Here is a 19424-nt window from a genome sequence, read left to right as displayed (position 1 = left end):
TTTCCTTTAAAAATATATAAACTTTTATGTACTTTGCAACCAGTTATATCAAACAATGACATATAACTTCCCTAAAATGTATGTGCAAGCAAAATTAAAGTAAGTGAAAAACTGTATCACTAATGGTATAAGCCACAATGTTTCATTTATGAGCAGGGACTTACGATTCTGAGCAAAAGTGTTTTCTCATTAAATTTTAATTAAGATAAATGCTGCAGAACCACTCACCTCCCCTACTGTAGCTTCATCACACCACTGAAGATATAACTAGGAACAAAAGAACAGTCACTAAAACTTTAGAATACCAAAGAGAAAATGGATAAAGAAAATTACTTCTTGCCATGGTGATTTTTTATAAGCCAACTTTATAAAAGTCACATATATGAGTTTTCCCTCCTCTGGCTAATGTTGCTATACAGAATTATTAAATTTAATTAATGGTAATACTTAATAAAAGTATTTCTTATTCATACAGTAGTACATCCCTAAATACTATTAAAGTATTTTACAGATATTATTTAAGTAAACCTCCCAAGGCCAAAGTCAAATAATGAGTGGGCAAGAATCACTCCTTTTTACAATAGAAAAACTGAATCTGAAAATGTCAGACAATTTGTTCAAACATAATAACCAAATAATTTCAGTAACCATCCTAGCCCTAGAATTGCTTGACTATATTCCTATTTCTCAGTAACTTTAAAATAGCCCATAAGAAAGATGATCTTTTATGAGAGAAAGTTTCTTTTCAAGGCCTATTATCTTCTATTATACCTCTGCAGTCAACAGCATATTGTTGACTAATTCCATGTAGGCTTTCATTTCTGCTTTTTGGACTTCATCCAGCCCATCACTAAGAGAATGGCCCTAAAGGGAATTTAAAAAAATTTAAAAGAGCATCATATTAAATAGACAAAAACTTTCAGTTATCTTACTACCAAGTGAATATAAATGTTTTTACTACATCAATGTTTTTACTATAAATGTCTAATAAATTTCTAAAGTATCTCCTAAAATTATATACGAAAAAACAGTTAATAATCTATCACTACAAAATATTAATATAAGTAGTATTTATGTGCCATTATAAAAATGTATCTTTCAATGAACAAAATTACATTATCAAATATTTCACAAAAGAAGAAAACAGAATGGTCAGTAAACCTTGTTTTTTTTTTTAGAGACTAACCTTATTAGTAATAAAATAAATGCCAAAAGACTGACATGTGTTGCTTATAAAGTGGTCAAAGTTGAAAAAAAAAGTTAGTAAATGTATAGGGAAATAGACACTAATTTTAAAATTCTCATATACTATAATAATGAGTAGATGCATAAAATGGTATAACCCTTTAGTTCAATCCAGCCATCTGTGGTGAAACTTTAAAAATGCATACCCTTTAATACTGCAGTATCACTCTTAGGAATTTATCCTGAGGAGATAATCTGACAAGTGTACAAAGATATCTGTAGAAGAATATTTATCTTAACACTCAATAAGAGCCAAAAACTGACAACAATTTATGTGTCCATCAATAAAGGCTTATGTAAATAAATAATAATACATCCATACAATAAAATACTATACAACAACTTAAAAGGATGATATATTTCTACAGTCATTAACATGGAAGAATCTCCAAACATATTGATGATTTTAAAAGGCAGGTTGCAAAATACCACATAATAGTATGATCTATATTTTTCTGTATATGCATAGAGAGAAGTCTGGAAGGATGTTCCCCAAAATGTTAATGGAGGTTGTCCTTTGTAACTATTAAAACCTAAACTGAATTCCAATGTATATATTAATACGTTCAACTTCTAAATATATCCTATACCTCCCTTCTCAAAGGTTAACCTGACATTTTATAACAACCTAAGTTTTCATTTATGACCAGAACTCTCATAAGTGTAAGTTAGAAAATTATCTACCATTTTGTGAAGATCAAATTACATCTTCTGCCATTGATTTACATTATGGGAGAAAAAACTTACACTTTAGAAATATTTCTCTACTAGTTTATATTGGCATTTTATAAAACTAGGTTAAAATCAATATAAATGTTAAGACACACTAAAGAATGATGAATGACTTAAGACTGTGATCAAATATATTTAATATCTTTTTTTATTACCTTGGCTTTAACGAATTGGACTATTGGACCAAGTTCTGATACTACTTGATTTCCTACATGAATAAAAGGTACTTTACCTGTTGAGGGAAAAAAAATGTATGAAAACACTTTCAGTAAATTAATACAAAAATAGAATGTGTTTTATTAATATACTGATTTTGTATCCCTATAACTTCTGAAAATTATAATTAAATGTGTACATTAAATTCTATAAAGTTTTAAACAATTACTGACTAATTTTAAAAGAAAAAGGAGATTCAGGGCACCTGGGTGGCTCAGTTGTTATGCATCTGCCTTCGGCTCAGGTCATGATCCCAGGGTACTGGGATCGAGCCCCACATTGGGCTCCCTGCTCGGCTGGACACCTGCTTCTCCCTCTCCCACTCCCCCTGCTAGAGTGCCTGCTCTATCTCTTGCTCTGGGTCAAATAAATAAATAAATAAATCTTTAAAAAAAAAAAAAAAAAAAAGGAGATTCATTTCTAGAGTTCTCACTTGTATATAACTGATCACAATATTCCCTTTTCAGAACTAACACTAACAAATCGCTATATAATATAGCAGTAAATACTAATTATTGAAATTACCTGAACCAAGGCCGAACACTGGTTCACAGCCACTGACAGATTTGAAAGAAATGTAATGGGACCTCCTATTCAGAGTATAATTAATCAATCTGTATTTTAAACTACATTTAAGATGACTTCTTTTTACATCTATAAATCTCAGATACCCATTAAGTTCAAAATTTTAAGTATATAATGGTACAATAATGTCTTTGACTCAAAAAAATCAGGAATTAAGAGAATTAGCAATCTTTGAAGATATGCTAGTTTATGAATTATAATACAAAGTATGTTCCCAGACACATTTGGGGGGAAAAAATAAGAAGTATGCTTATAAAAACTGGCTGCTCTAAATAAATGTCACATTAAAAAAGTAGTATTTCATTTTTATAAATACTAATTGTTGATGAAGTTATCAGAGATGATAACAAAATAGTCTCCAAATAGCAACAAAGTTCACCCCAAAAGCTAGAAGATGAAACTTGGCTATCAGACCTAGTTCAGAGTTCACACTAACAGTAGGCTTCTTCATGGTCCTTTTCAAAAGATTCACTCCTCTCTGTCTCACTCAGCCCAAGGGTAATGGATGAGGTGCATAGCACCAACAAAAGCTTCATCCACATCCATAGGATAACACACATTACAAAAGGCAGGCAGGCCTTCAGGGAAACAACTCAATAGATATATTTAGAAGACATTTCCATGTAACCAATAAAAAACACTGAATTCCACATTCCTTTCTTCTACTGCTTCATAAATCTTTCAAAAAAGAAAAGAATTTATCTGGGTATTAGGTCATACCGTTTTTAACTTGAGATAAAATCTTTGTAAGTACTCTAATGCTAGAAATAGTACAGGTCCTCTGAGATAAAATAATCTGAGAATGAAAACTATGTGTGGATAAATGCCTACACTGAAGGTTACTTTTAGGCTGTAACATTTTGAAAGGAAAGTGTATTTCTTATTTTCAATATCCAGTTGGTATTCTTGGAAGAAGGAGTTTGTGTTTTCTTTTTGTAAAAATACTTTCAGTATTGTAGATTCTGAAGCAGGAAAGCAGTGTGGGTAGTCAACTGAGTACTCATGTATCCCTAAATATAAAGAAATATATAAAAATCAAGGCAACAAATTAGAAGTGAATAAAGTTTTTTGTCACTCGCCTGACCTAAAGTGAAGCCAATGTTATATTCTTAATATTGCAGGTATCAAGCAAAAGCACGGTGAGACATTTATTCTCTGGCACCCATCAAAGATCATTTTAAAAAAAAGAAAAACAAACTGAGGGCCCTATTTCTTATTTTAGGGAGAATAATCATTCTTAGAACTTAAACAAAGGAAGCAAGAAGAAAGCAAGCAAGTTTTTAGATTAAGAAAAGACTAGAAATAAAAAGAGCCCCAAATACCATCTAGTCCAACCACCACATATTACAGATGAAGTCACTGAAGCTCAAAAAAGAGAAGTGAAATTTCCCAAGGAAACTGTCAATATGTGACAAGGTCACAGAAGGATGAGTAAAAATTTCCTAACTCTTAGCCAAGAGTGACTTGATTTCTGACTACTGCACAATGTTCTCTGCTTTAAAAACTTACCACAACAAGATCAAGCAAAAAAATAAAACATTCTCCTAATCACCCCAAATCATATGATAAAAGAGAGTAATACTAGTTATGATGAAATTTTAAATAAACGCTTTAATAAAAAGTGCCATTTTCATCTGCCTACAGGAGACTCCTCCTATGAGTGAGTGAGTGAGTGAGTGAGTGAGTGAGTGAGTGAGTGAGTGTGTGTGTGTGTGTCCTGCAGCCTCTAGTTATTTGTCTTTCATATAGTCTATAAAAAAGTATCTACCTGGGTGGTACTTAGTATAGTCATTTTAGGAAACAGGTGGATGAATTCTATGGCTTCTCCTCATTTGCCAAAGATATCAACTTTAATATTAGATTAACTTTTTTATATGTATAGCTATATACTCTTTTTATATGACTACATAAAGGAAAAAGATGGACAGAACCCAATATAATTCATCTCACCAGAATTCAGAAAGTTTATAAAACCTACATTCAAAATTAACAGAAAATGAGTCAATTAATGGACTTCAACAATCTAAAATATGTCTATGTTTACAAGTCTAGAAATTCTTTTATGGAGATGTTTTAAAATGTATATTCATAATCTTTTTTTTTAAGATTTTATTTATTTGACAGAGAGTGCACAAGCAGAGCGAGAGAGAGGGAGAAGCAGGCTCCCTGCTGAGCAAGGAGCCCGATGTGGGACTCGATCCCAGGACCCTGGGATCATGACCCGGGCCAAAGGCAGCCGCCTAACCAACTGAGCCACCCAGGCATCCCATATTCATAAATCTGTAAGTGTAGACGTATTTGTGTAGAATTTTCAGTGTGTATGGAGGCTGTCTTCACAGCTTTTGACAATTATTACCACCTTTCAGAACCTAAGATGAAAAGAAAAAAAAAAAAGGTTTACACAAATCATTTCTAAGTTACCTTCAGAGGGAGGAGATAGATAAATGTCTCCCTAAAAAAGCAATGTAACACATTTATCCCAATCATTTATATTCAAAGGATTTACCCATAAAGGAATGATTCTGTGTTACTGCTGCAGCAGCAGAACCATAATTATAATCCATACCAATTCTAGTTAACATTTATCAGCTTTGTGGCACTATATTTTTATATTAAAAATTATCTGAACCATATTTATTTAAAACTTTACCTTAATTTACTAATACATGACACACAGAAAAGGCAATACTGATCATAAAAAATAGCAGAAAGGCTAAAATCTTAGTAAGTATCTTAAAATCTGTTGAAATAAAAATAAAACAAAGATTAGAAACCAAAAGCATTCAGAGATGAATTTAAGATCTTTGACAAGTAAATTTAATTATTCCATAATCTCTCTTCTTCCCTTTGAATAACAGGAGAACATAGTTTGGAGAAGTGTGTTTAATACTGAATGGATTCATTAATATCAAAATTTGTTTTCTGAAGTGGAAACAGTCCTATGTAAATAAGACTGGGGATATCTAAGATTATGTATTTTCTTAATATTTACTACTTAAAACAATTTCTGTAACTTTCTAATAACCAACTATGACCACAGAGTTGAAATGAATAGCCATGTCCACCCAAAGACTATCAAGTTTACAACTGTTACTTTACAAAACCATGGGGAAATTCTTCAAAGAGTAAATATACAAACAAACAAAAATAGGCCTTTTAAAACTGTAGGTACAAACTGGACTAACATTACAATTGTATCAATGCAGAATATTAACAGAGAATTTTTAAAAAACTTACCAGATGGAGACATATATTCTGCATTTGCCCTACAAACCACTTTGATAGGCAGATTACACATTTGCAAAAAGGCCTGCAAATCAAGAGAAGTATAGTTAGCCTAGTGAAAGTATATATATATTTGAACACAACTTTTTATTTATTTTCTAAACTTAAGTGACGGCTCACATAGTAACACTTTATTGGAAAAGAATGAAACAATTTAAAGTGAAAGATCTGTATTCCAAACAAAACAAAACGTCATTTCAGTACTAAAAAAATCAATATAACTTAGACACCAGTAAATGTATGACACTTAAAGCATTTATACATGCTTAAGAAAAAAATGTAAATTATCTACACTTATTTTACTGCATTAGTTTGTGTAAGCCAGCAATACTATATTTTGGTTTAATTTTCTTTAATGATGACTGGAGCCCAAATTTTATAAGGTATTGCTTAATTCCATTACTCCTTACAGGATCTTCACCTTTCTCGACTTAGAGAAAAACTCTCAAAATATTATTTCTGCTACTTCCAAGTTCTCTCCTATAATACTCAGTATTCTAATGTGTAGCTTTTATGCTCACTAATTCACTTTATAAAGACGTAAGTTGTTGATTTGTACTTTGTTATAATAACAAAAATCTCATAAGCAACTTAAATGTCTAACAATACAGAACAAGTAAATCATTTATGGTGAATCCAAATCATGGAATGTTATGCAATCCCTTTTAAAAACCATGAATTATATCTTCACACCTGGCTATCTGAAATAAGCTTATTTCCCAGCCTCCCTTACAACTGGATGTGACCAATGTCTAAATTCTGGCCAATGGGCCTTAAAGTTCTGGGCCACTGCTAGGAAGTTTCTTTGAGAGGAAGGGTTATGGGCGCCTGGGTGGCTCAATCATTAAGCATCTGCCCTCGGCTCAGGTCATGATCCCAGGGTCCTGGGATCGAGCCCCATGTCCGGCTCCCTGCTCCGCGGGAAGCCTGCTTCTCCCTCTCCCACTCCCCCCTGCTTGTTTTCCCTCTCTCGCTGTCTCTCTCTCTGTTGAAAAATAAAAAAAATCTTTAAAAATAATAATAATAAAATAAAAGGAAGGGATATGGCCTCTCCGCTTTTTTTCCTTACCGCTCACTAGAATAGGAAAAGGATGATGACTATAGCCACAGCAGTTAAACTGAACCATGAAACAGAAGTTGAGAGTTGAAGATGGCAGCGCAACAAGAGTAAAGCCTAGTTCCTTGAGAATCATGGAGTCACCGAACCTGGATTACCTGTGCTTGTAAGAAGAAGAAATAAACTTCGATCTTTTTAAGTCTCTGCTATTTTGGGTTTTCTATAGCTCATAGCCAAACCGAATTTTAACTAATTCATCACTAATTACTATTTCTGGCTTTAAACACCACCTCAACCAACCAAAAGTTGACTCTTCTGTGTCTGTTTAAGTGTATATTGTCCTCTAAACACTATAACCTGTGCTGCCAAATTTTTTTTAAATTTAATTTTATTATGTTATGTTAGTCACCATACATTACACCATTAGTTCTTGATGTAGTGATCCATGATTCATTGTCTGCATATAACACCCAGTGCTCCATGCATTATGTGCCTCCTTAACACCCATCACCGGGCTAACCCATCCCCTCACCCCCCCTCCCCTCTAGAACCCTCAGTTTGTTTCTCAGAGTCCTGTGGTCCCAAATTATAACAACGATAGTGAACGACTTGACTGACCCACAAGTATAGACTAGGATCAAAAATCACAGATTGCTAGGAATGGAAGAATTAGAGACAAGAAGTGTCAGCAGCTCTTTCAAGAAGAATGGATAAGAAAAGGAAGAAGGGATTAGAAAGGTCTTCCTTCTATTACGTATGTATCTATACCCGATGATGAAGAAAGGTTGTACTTGTTAAAACATAAACAGAAAAGAAAAAAACACAGCAGAAACACACTGAACTGACAAAAACCAGGTAGAATAACAGGCATACAAGATCCATGAGAAGGGAAAAAGGGACGTGGGAGCACAGGTACGGGTACCCGGTCTTCGGCCGTGCGCGCGCACTCTAACGCAAGGGCGGCTGGACTCAGGAATGACTGCCACTGATAAGCAAAAAGGACCAGAAAACGACAGAATGTTCACATTCTATGAAATGGGGAAGAAATCATCTTCTGAGAATGAAGGAATAAAAGGGGACTGAGGCCTTCAGAGAAGAACAAAAAGAATCTGAAAGAACTACTTAATATTATCTTCTAAAATGTCTGAATATATTCCCTTAACAATTATACTACTATAAAAATGGTCAATACTGTATATTTTGCTAAACTAAATGTACAGTGGTAATTGTACTAATCACTATTTCAAAAAGCTCTATTTCACCAAAAAGGATTAAGCAAAATGGTAATGTTCTGCAATCAAAGCCATGTTTCCAGTCCTGTGAATTTTTCACTTTTTTACTAAAATATAACTGACTGCATTTTGACCAATTTAGCCTCACTCTACTCACCCACAGACCTCAACTGATGGCATAATTGTAGTTAGCCAAAGATTAATTTCGCAGCATTTACTACAATTACTCTCTATCCCCGATTCAAAAGAAATTTATGTATTAACCTGCAGTTCACAAAGAAGTCTGATGTCACGCAGTATTTTCATTCAAACATTAAAAATGTAAAACAGGGGGCGCCTGGGTGGCTCAGTTGGTTGGACGACTGCCTTCGGCTCAGGTCATGATCCTGCAGTTCCAGGATCAAGTCCCGCACTCGGCTCCCTGCTCAGCAGGGAGTCTCCTTCTCCCTCTGACCTTCCCCCCTCTCATGTACTCTCTCTCTCTCAAATAAATAAATACAATCTTTAAAAAATAAAAATGTAAAACAGAACACTACTATGACCGTCTTTGAGAATATAAAAATGTTAAATCCAAACTAGGCTTTGATTCAAACAGTAGTTCCTCCTTTCTTTTGTAGAATGGAAGAAAATTTCTGAGAGGTTACAAAATAATTTCAACTTTCACTTTCCATCTCTTATCAGCCCCCAAATAAAATGGCATGATACACCAACCTAAAACACATTTTATTTTCAATTCTGAAATTGCAGTCTTCATATTTTCATTCTTATGTAAATCCAAAGAAAAAATGTAGTTCTAATTATAATAAGCAAATTTAGGATAACTCCGCTAACTCCTATTCTTCAGCTGGATACTTTTTCCAAACTAATTCAAGTGATTAACAATATAAAATAATCTGCACCAAAAACTTAGCACATACTATCAGAATCTAGAACTGTGCTGCCCAATATGGTAGCCACCAGTCACCTGTGGTTATTTAAATTTAAATAAATTAAAATTGAATAAAAGTTTAAATTCAGTTTCCCAGTCACACTAGACATATTTCAAGTGCTCTAGAGCCACATGTGGCTAATGGCTACTGTGTTTATTGGACAATACAAATAACTGAACATTTATATCATTGCAGGAAGTTCTATTAGACAACATGGATCTACAGCAATGGTAATCAGTGCATAAAAGACATCTTAGCAAGACAGGCTGACATCATCTGAAGTGATCAGGCTAAATATTACAAAAATAATCTGCACAATATTAGAGTGTCCACAAACTCTGCAAGCGATCAATCAACTTTTGATGACAGTGACACATTAAGCACCATAATATTCAATTTTAAAGAGAACTAATATAGGGTCTACTCTGCCAAGCAACTCCAACTGATAAAATGGTCACATAAATTTATGAACATGTGAAAACTAAGAACTTAAAAATGAATAAATTAAAACTAGAGTCAATAAATACATTCATTCTTTGAATGGTAAGGAATTTTTTAAACACACATACATACACACAGAACATAGTACCCAGTACTTGACTTCTAAACCCTGAAATTTAATAAGGTTGATGTAGTTTCAACATATTGAATAAACTAATGAAATTCATAACATCAAAAAAACTCATTGAAGGGATGTTGATACATTTTTTTATTTCCTTAAAAAAAAGAAAGAGAGTAATACCAGATCACGGATAACCAGTTAAACATGAAGAAATGAAGTTACACGTTTATCTGCAATCTTTCAAAAATTCTACTAAAATAAGGACACCTGGGTGGCTCATTCAGTTGAGTGTCCGACTCTTAATTTTGGCGTAAGTCATGGTCTTGGGGTCACAAGATTCAGCCCCACATAGGGCTCTGCACTCCTTGGGGAGTCTGTTTGAGATTCTCTCTCCCCTCTGCCTCTGCCCCTCCCCCCACACACGTTTTTCTCTCTAATAAATAAATCTTTAAAAAAAAAAAAACTCTACTAAAATAACAGTGAATAGGAAACTGATAAACCCAGAATGACACAAAGAAGGGGGAGAGGTGACCAAAGCCAACCAGAGGGGTCTGCCTATTTCTGTCAGATGAAGAACAGACTCAGCAGGGCAGAGGAAGCTGAAACCTATGAATATGGAGAGGAAAAAAATCAATGCATCTACATCACAGAAACTAGGAGATTCCAAAACTGGAGGCACCAAGTACCACAGAAGGCAGAGGTGAGGTAAAGAACTAAAAATAAGAGTGGCTGAAAGTCTGTACAAGCATCACACAACTAGCCCGCCCCCAGCCTGGTAGGAGACAGAGGTTCATTTTATGAAGAAACCGAAACAGAGAGACTCCTGACTCAAGTCTCAAGCATAGCAGAGTGCACTGGGTGGGTGGGGGTAGGGGTATCACACTGAAAAGAGAAAGGCTAAGGGAGAGTGCACACATTGACTGAAGAGACCCACAGCACCCCTCTCCCTCTCAGCTCCCATACACTGGCAACCAAATTAAGTCCCTCCAAGACAAGAGAGAGAACTGTAGAAAAGCCCTACAAATGCTGATAGTTTGGGTAAGGGTGGGGGAGGGTGGGATAGTAGCCAACAAAAATAGCAGCTCACTGTGCAGTCTACAGTTAAGCCTACGTGTCATCTCCCTCATCTCCCCATCAGCTTCTTTTTTTTTTAAGATTTTATTTTTTTTTTTTCAAAAAAAAATACAGCTTTTTATTGTCTTGGATGCAAATATAGTTTTAAAACTGCATTGTAGTGCTGAATACAGCTGGCGGAAACGTGCTTCTCGACAGCAGAGCATGAAGAGTGGTGCTCTGGATGGTGCAGGCCTGAGGGAGCCTCTGAGTAACAAGGCTCTTCTCGGGTTTTGCTGTTCGGACCACAAGGGGAAACCGTCTCCTAACGGAGCCCTGACACAATCGCCAAAGCTCACAATAGAAAAAACGAACCATTTACACAATGAACTGGAAGCTGGCAAAGGAGAAGAGAACGCTGTGGTGGCTCAGCCGTGATGTTACAAAATAAGTAGATGAACAAGGTTCCTTTTCGCGGGCCGTCTGAGAAGATTCGTGTAGAGAAACAGCAGGGCGTTGTTGGGGAGACACTGTGTCCAAGCTCCCTCGTGAGAAACACAGCCTAGGAATTGTGTGTCCCTGGGCTGAGCCCTTCATACCCTTCAACCGCAGGACAAACTCTACAGAAATGTATCCGTTTCTCCCAAACCCTCCACAATCTCAAGCCTTGGGAGGAGCACACCTCTGTTTAGAAACCCAGAAGGCAATTCTTCAAATTAGTGATGCCCAGGGTTGACTGAAACCAAAAGTTTGACTGGGAGATGGAGGTGAATTCTGCTACATATTTGGGAAGGAATTTCACAAAAATAAAATTCCATTAAGTAAACACACACAGGCGTGCTTGTGCAAGCACGTGCACATGTATGCGCGCACACAAACACACACACACACACACAGAATCAAAGCCAACATTTAACATGAAAAGTTCCTTTTCTTTCTCAAAGGCTGATTTTCGCAAACCCCAACAAGGAAACAAAAGATTTTATTTATTTATTTGAGAGAGAGAGAGAGAGAGTGAGCACAAGCAGGGGGAGTGGCAGGCAGAGGCAGAGGAAGAAGCAGGCTCCCCATAGAGCAGGGGGAGCCCGATGTGGGACTCGATCCCAGGACCCTGGGATCATGACCTGAGCCGAAGGCAGTCGCTTAACCAACTGAGCCACCCAGGCGCCCTCCCCATCAGCTTTTTAGTGCCTCGCTCTTAAAAATAAACTGTTAGCACAGACCAACAGATATTTGAGGAGAGCCTCCAACATAAAATTTAGAGCCAAAATAAGCCACAAAAAAGGAACTGACAGGAACGAAAAATTGCAGAGAAAAGACAACTTTAAAGAAAAATTTAATGGTTAATATTTACTGAGCACTTACTACCATGTGCCAGGTACTTGCATAAGAGCTTTGCCCAAGAGGTAGGTACAACAAATATGCCTATTTTAATATGGGAACACACAAACATAAAAAGAGTTTAAGGGATCTGATCACAGCATATAGGAAAGAAGAAAGGAAGGGAGGGAGGAAAGAAGAGAGAGAAGAAAGAGAAAGGAAGAAAGGAAAGAAAAGAAAGGGGAAAACAGAAAAATGAAAAGTGAAGCATACAAAGGACTGAGCAAATAGATGACATTCATGTCTCAACAGCAACTCCGAAAGCTCGATGGTAATACAAGTCCTTCAAAATGCTAAGAAAAAAATCTTGCCAATCTAAAATTCTACATGTGGACAAGGTATTAATCAAGTATGGAGAAAGAATAAAAATAGTATCATATAAGCAAGGTCTTTAACTTTTTATTTCCCGTGTACCCTTTCTCAGAAAGCTAATGAAGAATGTGCTGCACAAAATAAAAATAATAGACCAAAAAAAAAAAAAAAAAAAAAAAGAATATGGGATCCAGAGAATAAGGGATCCAACATAAAAGAAAAACAAAGAGAATTCCCTGGATGCTGATGAACAGCAGTCATAAGAAAACAGCTCTGAAGCCAGCAGAGAAAGGAACTGTTCCAATTAGAGTAGAAGGAACAGAAGTTTCAAAGGTAGTATTTCTGAGAAAAAAGAAAAAAAAGAATCTGATGTTTTTGACCATTGAGAGGGAGAGCATTATAGTTCAGAGTTCAGGAGAGAAAACTACCCAAATGAATTAAATAAAACAATTACTAATCTGAGGGGGGGGAAATCATATAGAAAGAATATGTTCATGGTACACTGAGCTACTCAACTGAGATCAATATCTACATTCTAATTATAATGTAAATACTATTAATTTAACCAAAAAAGTGAGAACACAATTGGGAAGATGGGGAAGGAGAGAAAGGTGAGTTGTAAGAGGAAAATTTCATAGTGGAATTCAATAGATACTTTAAAATTTTTAAATGAAACAGTAACACAAGCATCTTAAAAATACAGAGGTAAATACCTGGAAAAATAATACAGCTAAAAGAATTGAAAGTTGGTTGTCTCTGGGTATCCGAATTTGGGGATGGGGTAAGGGTGGGCCAGTAGACTGTGTGTGTGTGTGTGTGTGTGTGTGTGTGTGTGAAAGAGAGAGAGAGAGAGAGAGAGAGAAGCCTATCATACATTACAGGTGGAGTGTAAATTAATCCACCCACCTTGAAACTGTTTGGTAATTACTACTAAGCACGTGCCTACCCTATCAACAATTCCATTCCCAGAAATATACTCCCCAAAAAAAGGCATATAGTCATTAACATACATGTACAACAATGCTCATAGCAGTTTGAGCCATAATAATCAAATACTGTGTATTTTCCTTGACTCCGAATTCTTTAGAAAGAGTATTCACTGAGAACTTTTAAATCAGAGAAATTCTAGAAACAATCCCAGAAGATGACACCTACAGTACTCCATGAAGATTCTAAATTCTATTTCTTTAGTAATTACTTCTGAATCATATTTTCTGGGAACCATGGCTCAGATTTTTTCATAAAGAATGACTGTGAAAAATAAAATATATATTATTTGCACATACGTGAAAGCAAAGCCAAAAGTATAAAGAACAAGAACAATCTGTTACCAGTCAATTCAACCCTTATAAATACCTTAAATCCTAGATTCAAAAGTTGTTACTGTAAATAATAATGCTGCTGCTTTGATTAGATTAAAAAACTAGCAGCTTCAAAGTTGGGAAAACCCTTTCAAATGTTGTAGATAACAGAATATCAGGAATACAGGCAGGGATCCTATTATAGCAACCTTTCAGTAATATGGTGGCAAGCTTCTGATTCTTCTCGCTCCTTTCAGATACCTCTGTCTTCTAAAACTAGCATTTACTATTGTAATTCCCAGTTATGTGCCAGATAATGATTATCAGCTCAATAAATGAATGAATAAACATGAAAATCTGAAAATACATCAAATCACAAAATGAAGACTAAAGAAGTCTAAAACTCAGTAAATCTTCTAGTTCTAATCCTATGTGAATTTTTTTAATGAAGCAACAGAAACTTCTGATAATAAAAACATTTTTTAAGACTGCTTAGTCAAAATTCAAAACACAAAATTTATACTCAACCAGTGGTTGAAGTATAAATCAATGCACTCTTTTACAAGGTTAGTTTGGCAACAGCTACAAAAATCCTAATGTACCTATCCTTTGACACTACAATTGTATTGCTAGAAATATATGAACGTATCTGCATAAAATTTCATAATATATGTAATGATATTCATGCCTAAACCCTACTTTAGTATACTTACAATATTTATACTTAGAATAATAATAACAGTACCTAATATCCATCAATAAGAGACTGATTCTATAAACTGCAGTGAATCCATCAATGGAATATTTATAGTCTTCAAAAAAGAATGGGGTCAGTCCTCAACTGAATTCCTCATACTAAACTCCAAAAGACATTTTTCATCTGGAATCTTCTCTAAGGGCTACTGAATGACATGAGACAACATACACCATATGCAGAATTGCTTTTTGTGTTATTTTTCTTCTAAAGCCCTGGAGCAAAACATTAAAACACAACTCAGTAAGGCCTGCAAAAGGCTAATTTATTTGGTCTAATGCATAGCTTCCCGTGAACTAACTTGATAGGAAGACACAATATTGATTATCTAGAAGAATGAATGGAAAGCATTTATGCATTCATCCATATACCTGATACAGATTTACTAAGCAGCTACTATGTATCACAACTGTTCTAGGCACTGAGAGAAGAGCAGTGAACATAAACTCTAGGCCTTCATGGAGTTTACATTCCAATGGAGACAGATGATAAACAAACTAGAAAATATGTATTGTGATCCCTGCTACTTAGAAATACAAAGCAGTATGAAGGTCCTGCTGTTATATGTAGAGTGGTCAGATAAGGGCTCACCAGTAAGGCAACATTTGAGCATAAAGCTCAAGGAAGTTAGGGAGCAAGCCATGTATATATCTAAGAGAAGAGCAGTCCAAGTTCAAAGGCACTCACACAGTCTTATACTCCAACTGGTGTGTCTGAGGAACAACAAGACCAGTCTGACAATGCAGATTAAGGAAGTGAGTGGTAAGAGATGACATCAAAGATAACCAGGAGATCATGTAGGACTTCCAGATAATTTTAAGGATTCTGACCTTTACTTTGAGTGAAATGAACAATCATACGAAGGTGCTGAGCTCAAGACTGCTGGAATCTAATATTTTAAAGGACTACAAGCAGCTATACAAAGATTAGACTATAGAGAGTAGAAGAACAGAAGCAGAAGCACTAGTTAGAAGGATTCTGCAACAATCCAGGCAAGAAATGATGGTGGCCTAGATTAAGACAAGAGTACTGAAGGGAACAAGAAGTCAGATTCTGGCTGTATTTTTAAGCTAGGGCCAAAAGGTTTTGCTGACAACTGGCTGTGAATATAGGAAAAAAGAGAGGACTCCAAAGATGGCTCAAAATTTCTGACATAAACAACCAGAATAATGGAACTGCCATTTACCAAAATAGGAAAAACTGTGGGATGAGCAGGTTTCAGTGGGCAGAGGGAGACTTGGGAATCTTTAAGACGGACTTCTCTAATATCACTTAGCAGACAACTCTGCTCTCTTTTCAAAGACGTGGTCACTAAGGCACAGTTATATGCTTTGAAACTATATAAGCAATTCTACTCAAATGTTGAGAAGCCCAACCTTAAAGGCCATCCTCATTTCTTTTGTGGAAGAGGTGACGAAAGTACCTACAAATCCGTATAATCTTTGTCAATATTTTCCTGCAAGTATGGTAGTATTGAGGTATTAAGAAAAGGGTAGAGCTATAATTATTATGCAGAATAAAAACACAACCAAGAACAGTTATCTTTGATCTCTTGTGTCCCCTGCATCTACAGCCCACTAAGTTTAAAAACTGAAAAGTCAATATCCAAAACATAAAAAGAACTAACATAAGCTAACATCGAAAAAAAAAAAAAAAACCCAAATAATCTGGTTAAAAAGTAAGCAGAAGGGGGCTCCTGGGTGGCTCACTCGGTTAAGTGACTCAATTTTGGCTCAGGTCATGATTTCAGGGTCGTGAGATTGAGCCCCACGTTGGGCTCCATGCTGGGCATGGAGCCTACTAAAAAAATTTTTTTAATTTAAAAAAAAGAAGAAGAAAAATAGAAATCCTCTGTATCAATTTTAAGAGTCAATAAGGAACGATAAGGCTTAATAGAGCAGAAGTCTTGAAAATCTCAAGTTCCTTTACCTCATAAGCTTTCTCATTTCTAAAATGAAACAATTAATTAGGCAAATTAACTGAAGTACTAATATGTAAAACATTTTATATACTATCTGGCACATAGTAGTTCAATAGATATAAGATATTATTAGGATTAACAGTAATAATATTAGTAACCATAAATACTCATTTATCCATTTATAAAGGAAGAAAGACTGCTTAACCTTGGTGATTTCAAAAGAAAGTTGACTTCACTTATTACCCTTTAATACCTCCTTAAGAGAAAAAGGTAAATAATTTCCTTTATAATCAAGAGTAAAACTGTACATAAAATTAAAAAATCCCTAAATACATATTAAAAGGATAAATAAAGGAACAGAACCAAAAGTACTTTTTTAAAGAATAGTAAGGTAAAGAGTAAATATGATTTCTATGATTGCAGTACGTACTTTATGTAAAACCTTTTAAACAAGGCAAAAATAAGTGAATAAAGATGTTTTGATATTAACATAAACTTTTACTTTATGAATAATTTTTCAAAGTCACACATACTGATGAAACTGATAAATGAACTGATAAAAGGCCTCCAGAATGTAAGCTCTGTTAGCACACACTGACCACGTCTATCTTGTTCACTACTTTATCCTCAGCATACCATAGGCTCTCATTTAACATTTGCTCAATGACTAAGCCATAGATATTCACAATAATAAATGAAAACATACCTAAATTTGTAGAAAACTAGTAAGCTACAACAAAGATTAGTATTTTGTTATTTTATGGAACCAGAGCTCACTGCATTAAAAAGTTAGATGTAACTCCTGTTAAATTCAGAGTTATTTTTAAAAATCAATAAAATGACAAATATATCCATAAGCAGATAACGTTTTAGAAAAACAGTAACAGGAATTTAAGTTAAAAAATTATCAGAAACCACAATTCAATGAGCATAAATAGCTTTAAATAGAGCAAATTTGGTATCAAAAACATGAAATGCTATTAAGAGAACATATGAGACAGATCACATCAGAGAATAAATCTCCCTTAACACAACTCTCACCTGAAAACTACTTTTGGAATATCTGACTCAACTTTAGATACATCAACATCTGACAGCTGTAGAAAAAAAATCAATTCACAAAGAAAGCAACAAAAAAAAGATAACCAGAATAGGAGAAGACACAAGCTCTCCCTGTTAGAATTAAATATAAATAAAAGTAAGTTGTAAGGTCAATATTAAGTATAAGGAGCTATAAAATAGTCAAAGGCACAGAGAATAATTCCTATAACCCAAGAACCTAAAGCAATACCAGTCACATATTTGGCACTCAATAACGAACAGTTTGGGAGTAAAGAAAGGAAACTACTTTTTTTTGAGCTCCTATAATGAGCGTTTTATTATTTACAGATAAATATTCCCAGCTGAGAAAAATAACAACAACAAAAATCCAACAAATTTTAAATTCTTAGGACAAGCTAAATAGCAGACGGCAGGGATATGTATTCACTGTGATAATCTAACAGTAACTCAACATTGGATCATTTACCAATAAACAGCACCAACTACCTTCTTTCCTCTTCTTTATTCCAAAAACAAAATGAACATTTATTTGTCTTACAAATTAAATACATAAGAATACTCTTTGTATTTAAGCAATAAAATCAACATTGCTTGCCAATAAAAATATAAAAATACTACAAAATTTTAAAGCATTGTTTTTGAATGTTAAAAAGATGAGGTGCCTTACACAGATTAATATTATGGAATTTAAGGGATTATAAACATAGCTTAGCTTCTAAATGTATGTAGACCCCATTAACAAAGTTACCCAAATTCTAGATAGGGAAACAAGCAATTTTCAGTCTAATCATGTAAAGCTATCCTTAGAAAGCAGACCTTGGATTTTCTTCTTTAGGACAAAGCTTCTATTCATTTCATAATTAAATTTGAAATATTTCACACAAGAATTCACTAAGGACTATTCTAAAGCATGCAATGCCATTTTCAGGACACAAAATGAAAATGGTTCTGAATTTTAATTCATATCTTATTCTACCAGGACACAAAAGAAAAATCTGTGACGACAACCAAAGAATTACTTTCCATCTTACTGAAGAAGCATGTTTTAAAATTAAAAACCATGAACAAATCTACCTACAAAATGATTCATTTTTTATATCAAACAGCTGCAGACCCTGTAACTGAAATAATGTATCTAAGGTTACAAATGAAAAGTGTTAGGTATCATTCCTGAAGTGACAGATTAAGTTCCTAATCCAGTTAAAGTAATAGCCATATTTGTAGTTTAACATAAATTAAGACCTTAATTATATTTGTGACTATTTTAAACAAAATAACAAATTCCTTTGTACCTGAGAATGTAATTTATAGCAAAGCCAGGTTCATTTTCCAAACCAATCTATTTCACACTGCAGAAGTACCCTGGTATAATGGTGTAATGTAATTCTTGTTGTGGAATGTTGAAAGAGTAGATACACTAAGAGCACAGAAGAGGTTTGAAGATAAATGAAGATGCTATTCATTCAAGGGTAATTTCATCTTAGAACTATATGAAAGATGTTTCGTTCACACAGGCTAGTGCATGGCCTCAAATTTAAGTGTATTTTCAGCTCAAATATAATGCTGCTAGATCGATTATGCTGATACTGTATATCTAATAATGAAGAATCCTAGCCCTTTTCTGTTTAAAAAACAGACTGTCATTTTTTCATCTTACTGCTATGTCTTCATTGTTCTGTTTAACAGCAACAAATTTTAAAATCCTGCTCGCTATTTACTTTTTACACTGAAAAGTATATGGTTGATATTCTAACTTGCAATCTCTCCTGACTGCAGGAAAGTGCATTTTTGCTAAGTT

General features: G+C 34.6%; 1 protein-coding gene across 1 annotated transcript in view; it reads right to left on the bottom strand.

The window, feature by feature from the left end:
- MTX2 (metaxin 2) overlaps positions 1-19424 on the bottom strand; it is a 62891-nt gene that overhangs the window by 10169 nt on the left and 33298 nt on the right. The window contains exons 5-8 of the mRNA XM_027590663.1: positions 6016-6088; positions 2133-2209; positions 772-864; positions 229-267 (exon numbers count right to left, since the gene is read on the bottom strand). Coding sequence (XP_027446464.1) covers positions 229-267; positions 772-864; positions 2133-2209; positions 6016-6088 — 282 coding nt within the window. The remainder of the gene's footprint in view (positions 1-228; positions 268-771; positions 865-2132; positions 2210-6015; positions 6089-19424) is intronic.

The sequence above is a fragment of the Zalophus californianus genome, chromosome 3 (genome assembly GCF_009762305.2).
Source record: "Zalophus californianus isolate mZalCal1 chromosome 3, mZalCal1.pri.v2, whole genome shotgun sequence".
NCBI lineage: Eukaryota > Metazoa > Chordata > Mammalia > Carnivora > Otariidae > Zalophus > Zalophus californianus.
Note: the sequence above shows the minus strand (reverse complement) of the source record. Positions and strands in the feature narration are given on the sequence as shown.